Genomic DNA, 7,341 nt, shown 5'->3' with positions numbered 1-7,341 from the left:
CCAAATGCTGCCATGGCTGCTGCCTGTGCCATGAGCACTGGGGCCAGGGGGATGAGGTGCCGTGTCCAGTCCCCTGCAGACACAGCGAGGCTGCTCCAGCCTGTGCCAGCCCTGCTGTCCTCTCCAGCCCTGCCGGCTCCCAGGACAGTTCATCTCCTGCGCCCCAGCCGGGCCATCAGCTCAGCATTGGCAGCTGCCTTGGCCTGCAGCTCCTTCTCTCTGGCCAGGTCGAGCAGAATTTTCAGTAAGTGAGTGTGGACATCGAGTGACAGGGACACCTTCCTCCTCTTTTTGCTTGGAGCTGCTCTCTTGGTGGCTGGGCTCATCAGCCAGTGCAGGGCTTGTCTTTCTGATCCCTCCAGCGGTGGCAGGCTGGCTTCATCTGGATGAGACCCTGCCCCAGAGCCATCATCGCCCCTCCTCATTTTGGAGAGAGCTGACAGCGTCTTGTTGTGGCTGGGCCCCTCCCAGGCTCCTGCTGGTGGCCCGAGGAGCAGCAGGACGGAGAGCAGCAGGAAGGAGAGCAGCATCCTGCCTCGCAGCGTGCCCGGGGGTGCCTGCAGGGAGCAGTGGATTGGCTCTGAGCATCACCCCCATCACCCTGCCACTGCCCCACAGCCCTCAGGCAGGACACATCCCCACCAGGGTGTCACCCACAGAACCCCTCCACTCCCTGCACCTTTCAGGAGCCCTTCATTATTCCACCCTGATTTTAACCCCCTTGAACAGGGTGGGGAGTTTTGGGGAGGCTGAAGGGGGCATGGGAAGCAAATCCCCTGGGTGTCCTTGTCCTTTCACACAGCCCCTGGGCAGATGCTGGGCCCTCAGTTTCACACCCTCCAGCCCTTTGTCACCCAGGGAAGGAGACAACCCTGTCCTGCCAGGGTGCTGTGGCTGCTCCCCAGCCCATTCCTGCCCTTTGCCCAGGGAAATGCCTGCCTGGGGTTTCAGGGCTGGGCGGGCACTGGAGCTTTCTTCCTGCCACGCCTTCCCTGGCAGATGCCATTCCCCGCTGTGTTGCTGGGCTCTTAGGGGCAAAAGCCACCCACCAAGGGGGGACACGAGCCACTTGGACTAAAATACACAGGATATTGGGGCAGGAGGCTGGCCACAGGTCTTGAATTGTGTCAAGCCTCAGCAATCTTCTCCAGCCCATCCCTCACCTGGGTCGCAGGGAGGGCCCCAGGGATTGCAGGATGCTGTGCTACAGGGTAGGGGTCAGAGCAGGTGCAGGGACACTGCTGCACAAATCCTGCTATATAACTGCCTCTCCCCAAAATCAGTCACCCAGCAGAGCATCTCTGGGGTGAAACCCTTTGGAAAGCACCGGAGTAGGCAGCCAGAGGTGGTTAACTCACTGCAAAGTGAGGAATGAAAAGCATCTAACCCCCCGCAACCTATTTCCCAGCTAAAAGCCCCTGAAAAGCACCCCTGAGGGCACAGCCTCGCCATTTGCAGCAGGTCCTCGTCTCTTCGATGTTCAGCAGTGCTCCCAGGCTGCAGGGACCACAGGCTGGGGGTTTGCTCTGCTCCCTGCCAAGCCCTGGCTCTTATCCTGTCCCAGCTCCACCTCTGACCCGCAGAGGGGGTGACAGTGACAGGGGGAAGGTGGGGGGGCAGAGTGTGGAAATGTTTTTAATACATTTTGCCTAATGGCAGATGAAATCATCCCAGGATGTGGGTGGGTGTGTGCCCCCTCGCAGCTCCCCCAGCTGCGTTTGGAGGGGATTCCAGGAACCTGGGACAGCTCACTTGCAATTGTTCCATGTTTGACTTGCAAAATGTTTTTTCTCCATCTAATTAGGCCTCCCTGCTCTTGCCAGTCTTGGTGATCACTTAAGGGAGGGAGGGAACATGCATATTGCTGGGATCATGGGCATCGTGCCTCACAAGGACAGCATGTCCAGAGGCATGTCACCTGCCTGCTGTGCCAAACCCAAGCCCTGCTTTGGCCCCTGGTTTGCAGGACACTAGTGGCTTGCAGCTCACCTTAATGTATTCCATCTGGGACACCACTGGTTTGCAGCTTACCTTAATGCATTCCAGCTGGGACACCAGTGCCTTGCAGGCACCTGCACCAGTCCAGCCTGGCCCAGCTGCCCAAGGTGGGTGGCAGCCTGTGGGCATTGCTGTGGGGTGAGCCCCATACACAAGGGTTTTGCTCCCAAATTCCCCCCTTAGGGAGTGTGGGAGCATCCCAAGGCTCTTAGGCTGGGTGGGCACCAGATGAGGAGAGCTGTGGGTGCTCAGCCCCACAGCCAAGGGCAGGAGTCAGAGTGCCCAGAGTTCAGACCACCCAAGGCTCTGCCCACCCCTGTAGTCTGAACTGATGGGTGACCCATCCTATGCCACCCTCCCCAGGACAGCAGGGAACAGAAATAATGCCATCCTTGTTCCTCCTCCCAGGGACAGCCAGGAACTCACACCCAGTAGCCAAAATTAGCTGGCAGCACTGATTCACACAGTACATCATGCAGCAGCACAGAGCCACGTGCTGACACATCAGGGCCTGCACAGGGGGTCATGGCCTGGCTTGCATCAGCTGGGCACGTGCTGGGCACAGGGATGGGGCACTGGGCTCCCTGGAAGGGGTGAGGAACCCCAGCCAGCACTGCCAGCAGTGGGCAGCTGGAAAGGGCAGGGGCATGGGGCATGCCTGAGTCAAGAGCTGTCCCCAAACTCCACAGGCATCTCCAGCAACGAGCCAAGAATGTGACAGCTCCCTGTGAGCACAGCTTTAATACACATCCCCCTGCATTGGTACACATAGACATTTGCTGTATATAGATACACACAGAGAACAGCAGGACATGTGGGGGCCACACAGGCCACCCAGCAGCCCTGGGGCTCTGGGGCAGTGAAGGGCATGTCCCTACTCAGCCCTGGGGGATGGGGGGAAGCAGGGGCTGCATCATCACTTTCACAAAGCCTTTGAGAGTAAGTGTGGGCGAGCAGGAACCGCTTCTAACATAGCACCATCCTCAGGTTTCCCTGCCAGGCCCGGGGGTGCAGGTGAGATCCCCCAGATTAAAGCCAGATGTGCTGCTGGCAGATATGTGAGCTGGAGGGCAGCACGTGGCAAGAGCCTCCAGTCTTCCCCACAGGTCATTGCCAAACCATTGCAGCCACAAAAGGGGAACTGGGCCCTAGTTGAGGTTAAGGTGAAATTTATTCAGATGGAGCTCACTGCAGGGTGAGGGATGCTGTGCAGGGAGGCACTGCCTGGCACAAGGATGTGGGCAGCTCTCCCAGCAGAGACAGGGAGCAGAGAGGGAGTTTGGGGGTCTGTGGGGAGCAGGAAAGGGTACAAGGGTATTATGGGAGGGAGCCCAACTATGCCGAGTCCTACCTCTGCTTCCAGAGAGAGGGAACAGGGCTAAGAACCCTTCTGTTGGCCAGAAATAATTTAAAAATTAAACTGAGAACAGCCCAGCGGGAAAGGGGGTTCAGAGCCTTGCTGGGAGGCAGTTTCCCATTTGACATAAATTTCACCTTAATGACAATAAACTGATATGAAATGAAAAACCCATGAGCAGCATAAAGACAGGTTAGAAATAGCACCAGGTTCCTGCTGGGGCTGGTGGGCACATGGCCGCAGGCCCCACGGGCAGCCCAGCCCCAGCCAGGGCAGCAGCTGGGCCTGAGCTCCAGGCAGCCCTGCCTGCCCAGACACTGCCTGCACCTACACCTTGGGCTGCCCTCCCTCCTTGCTGCCAGCACTGCCACGGGAAGCTGTGGAGAGAAGCGAGATGCTGTCAGAGCTGAGCTGGGGAGCAGCACTGTCCCCAGCTCTGCACAGCTGAGCCCGGGGCACAGGGTGGAGGTGCCCACCTGCCCTGCAGTGCAGCTCGCACTCCTCCTTGCTCTGGAAGCGGTTGGGGTTGCCCTGGCAGCCGCTGTAGACGAAGGGCCGGCACTCGGTGGCTCTTTGGTTGTAGTACCAGCGCAGGGTGTAGTGCTGGCAGCGCCCCTCGTCCAGAGGCAGCCTGCAGGGCTCAGCTGTGGGCAAACCCTGCTGTGAGGGCAGGCAGGGCTGCCAGACCCACCAGGCAGAGGAGGGGAAGCCCAGAAGGAGAAGGCTGAGCATGGGAAGGATTTGGCTGGAGGAGATGTCTCTGTGCTCTGCCCAAGTGCTGGAATTGAGGGAAGGAGACTCCACTCTGTCTCCCAGGACAGCTCCCAGCAAAGAGTTGGGGACATGACGGCCACAGCACTCCTTGAAAGGATTATAGAGGGACTCTCCAAAGGCTGCTGCCACTGGGGCTTCCTTGATCTCCTTGGGGCTTTTTTGGGATCTGTCCTGTGGCTCATGACCAGAGCACAGGAAACCTGCCAGGGCAGCAGGTCCCACCAGCCCAGCACAGCACCCATCACTGCTGGTGATGGCTTTGGTGAGGGGGATAGAGCACAAGGTCTGCATGGTGTGGGCAGCACAGTGATAGAGAAGGTGCAACCCCCCCAAGTACCAGCAAGAGGGCAGGAAACTCACAAATCCCCCAGACAGATGGCACAGGGGCAGGAAACCCCAAATCCCCCAGACAGATGGCACAGGGACCCACTGCCCAGCCGGATGCAAAGACACCACCCCAGCAAAACCCGGGGCTGGTTTCCCCAGCAGCTTAGCTCTGAGTGCCACGTGAGTGCAGGGAAGCTCACCATCCACTGTGGGCTGCTCAAAACTGTCCATCTCGGGGACCTCATCGTAGTCATCCTCCTCTCCCTCCATGTCATACGCGAGGTCATCGTTGTCGAGCGCGATCTGCCTGTCCTGCCCTGGGAGACAGCACCACACGTGAGCAGTCCTCACCACACACATGGAGCGCAGAAAAAGGGGGACAAGGACTGAAAGCACAGGGATGACACACCCTCATCCTCCTCAGTGTGTGACAACTTGAGCACAGGGACTATGTGAGCGCTGCCAGCAAGGAACGGCTGAGTGGAGAAGGACCCTGTCAAGGGGACACAGGAATCAGGGAAGAGGCAAAGGAGTCTGGGCTGCTTTCCCTTTATTTCCCAAGGGAAATCCATCCCTTTCAGGTGTGGAGCAGTGCAGCACTGCCCAACCCTGTTGCAGCCTGACAGGGTACGTGGACAGGGATGGTGGACAGGGAGATACCCCCTCCCCTGTCTGCACCACACATCAGGGCTGCCACGGGGGCTTCTGGAGGAGGCACAGCCAGGGGAGGCCCAGAGAGACAGCTCCCACTCAGAGCCCAGGAGGACAGGGACAGGGGAGGGCACAGGGAGGCACACATGCCGTGTCACCAGATCCCACAGATCCTCCAGACTCTCCATCACCTGTTTGGTCCTGCTTGTTCTCCTGGCGGACGATTCTTCCTGCTCCCTGGGCAGAGTGGAAGCTGCTCCTGGCCTGAGCCCCCCAGCCTCCTTGGAGAGAAAGCACCCACCTCATCCCAGCCCACCCTTTGCCTCCATCCCTCCAATCCCAGCCTACCCTTCCCTCCAGCACTGCTGACCCCTGCAGGACCCCTGCCCCAGTTCTGACACCCAAGAACAGATGGGGTACAGCTCCTGTGATCCCCTCAGTTGGGCAGACCCTGGCAGCACCCAGACCCCACTGGCACCAGCTGTCCCTGGGATTCCTGTGCCATCATTTCTGCCACACACCAACCCTTCTCCCTGTGCAGGGCCCTGCACTGATGCTGACCCTGGCTGAAGTGTCATGGAGGGTGCCAGCCACCTCCAGCTCCCCAAAACCAGTGGCACACCTGGGTGCCAGGGCTCCTTTTGTGCCACACGTGTGGGGCAGGGGGATAGGAAGGAAGAGCTGCAACCTGAGTGCTCACGTGAGTCCTGGTGCCGTGGAAAGTGGCCACCACAGGCTGTGGGAGAGACAGGGTGGGGTCAGGGGCAGTGGGTCCAGAGAGGAGAGCAGGTAAGTGTGTGCCCCCAGCCCCAGGGCAGCAGGGGGGATGCTCACCACAGTGCTGGCTCATCTCCTGCCTGACGAAAGCACGGATCTCCTCCTCCTGCCAGGCACACAAAGGGCAAGGGTAGTAATGGGGGATGGTGCAATTCAAGAGGAGGAAAAGCCCTTTCCCCAGGGTCTAGCAGAGCCCAGAGGTGAGGGCAGCCCCTACCTCAGTGGCAGTGGGATGGATCCCCAGCACCTCTTCCCACCCCAGTGACCTGAGTGCCACGAGCCTGTGCTGGCTCCCTTCTGGCTCCTTACCGTCATGCCCGGCTCGCCCTTCTCCCCACGGAGCCCGTGGGTGCCAGGACTGCCCTGGGGACAGCAGAAAGGAGGTGGGAAGCTGGCCCTGGCTGGAGCCCATCCAGGCAGGGCCAGGCACCCAGACACTTACCTGCTCTCCTCTCTCACCAGGGATGCCAGGCATGCCACGTGCACCGGGCACTGACTGTCCTGGGGGGCCTCTCTCCCCCTGCAAAGGACACGTGCTCAGCATCCAGCTGCTGGAGCCTCTCTGCTCTCCCCAGCACCATGGAGGTGCTGCTTTGCCCATGCCTGCCCCCCAGGGATGCCAGTGCAGGTGGGGATGGGGACAGCTCCAGCCCAACTCAAGGACAAGCAGGGTTCCAGACTCCATCCCCTGGCCAGGGGGACACAAGGGAGGAACCCAAAGCCAGCGAGCTGGGAGGGCAGGACAGAGCTGGCATGTGACTCCAGATGCCACACACCCCTCACCCACAAGGGGGACTGGGCCCTCCCATCCTCACAGCCCCAGAGGGGAGCAGTCACCTGTGGTGAGCACTTACCTTCTGGCCCTGCATGCCCTCAGGACCTCGTGGGCCAACGCTCCCTGAGGGCCCAGGGGGGCCAGGAGCACCGTCACTGCCCCGGGGACCAGGGCCGCCCATAACACCTGGGGCACCCTGGAGGAGAGCAGAGGGTGAGGCCAGGGGTGTCAGAGCCCCCAGCTTCAGAGCAGATGCCATGGACATCCTCTGACCCCACAGCTGGGCATCCCCAAAAAACCAGCAATGGTGCCTCCTTATAAAGAGCAGGGAATTGTTGTCAGTCCTTGCTTAGTGACATAATTTAGAGCAGCACTGAATGACTCTTCTGGGAGCATCAGGCTCTGATGTGCTTCCAACCAAGGCTCTATCCTGGTACAAGCAATGTGGTGTAATGCATCCCATCCCTTTCCAGCCCGCTCACCCGGTCTCCTTTCTCCCCCTGGTCTCCTTTGGCTCCCTGCTGCCCGTCAAAGCCGCGGTCACCCTGCAAAGAGGAAGGGACAGGCAGCAGGGGACACACAGCGTAGGGCAGGCAGCGAGGGGATGAAGTGCCAGCACAGCTTTTCCCAGCACTGCTCTAACCTACCTTGGGTCCCATGAGCCCTTCCTTTCCAGGAATGC

General features: G+C 60.0%; 1 protein-coding gene across 1 annotated transcript in view; it reads right to left on the bottom strand.

Annotated features, from left to right (window-relative positions):
* Window positions 1-2,524: 2,524 nt before the first annotated feature.
* COL7A1 (collagen type VII alpha 1 chain) overlaps window positions 2,525-7,341 on the bottom strand; it is a 31,935-nt gene continuing 27,118 nt past the window's right edge. The window contains exons 107-118 of the mRNA XM_031058250.1: window positions 7,307-7,341; window positions 7,142-7,204; window positions 6,739-6,855; window positions 6,327-6,404; window positions 6,194-6,247; window positions 5,942-5,990; window positions 5,730-5,843; window positions 5,299-5,388; window positions 4,866-4,949; window positions 4,657-4,773; window positions 3,832-3,999; window positions 2,525-3,732 (exon numbers count right to left, since the gene is read on the bottom strand). Coding sequence (XP_030914110.1) covers window positions 3,683-3,732; window positions 3,832-3,999; window positions 4,657-4,773; window positions 4,866-4,949; window positions 5,299-5,388; window positions 5,730-5,843; window positions 5,942-5,990; window positions 6,194-6,247; window positions 6,327-6,404; window positions 6,739-6,855; window positions 7,142-7,204; window positions 7,307-7,341 — 1,019 coding nt within the window. The 3' untranslated portion in view covers window positions 2,525-3,682. The remainder of the gene's footprint in view (window positions 3,733-3,831; window positions 4,000-4,656; window positions 4,774-4,865; window positions 4,950-5,298; window positions 5,389-5,729; window positions 5,844-5,941; window positions 5,991-6,193; window positions 6,248-6,326; window positions 6,405-6,738; window positions 6,856-7,141; window positions 7,205-7,306) is intronic.

Source organism: Geospiza fortis, unplaced genomic scaffold (assembly GCF_000277835.1).
Source record: "Geospiza fortis unplaced genomic scaffold, GeoFor_1.0 scaffold78, whole genome shotgun sequence".
Lineage (NCBI taxonomy): Eukaryota > Metazoa > Chordata > Aves > Passeriformes > Thraupidae > Geospiza > Geospiza fortis.
This window is presented reverse-complemented; position numbering and strand designations above follow the sequence as displayed.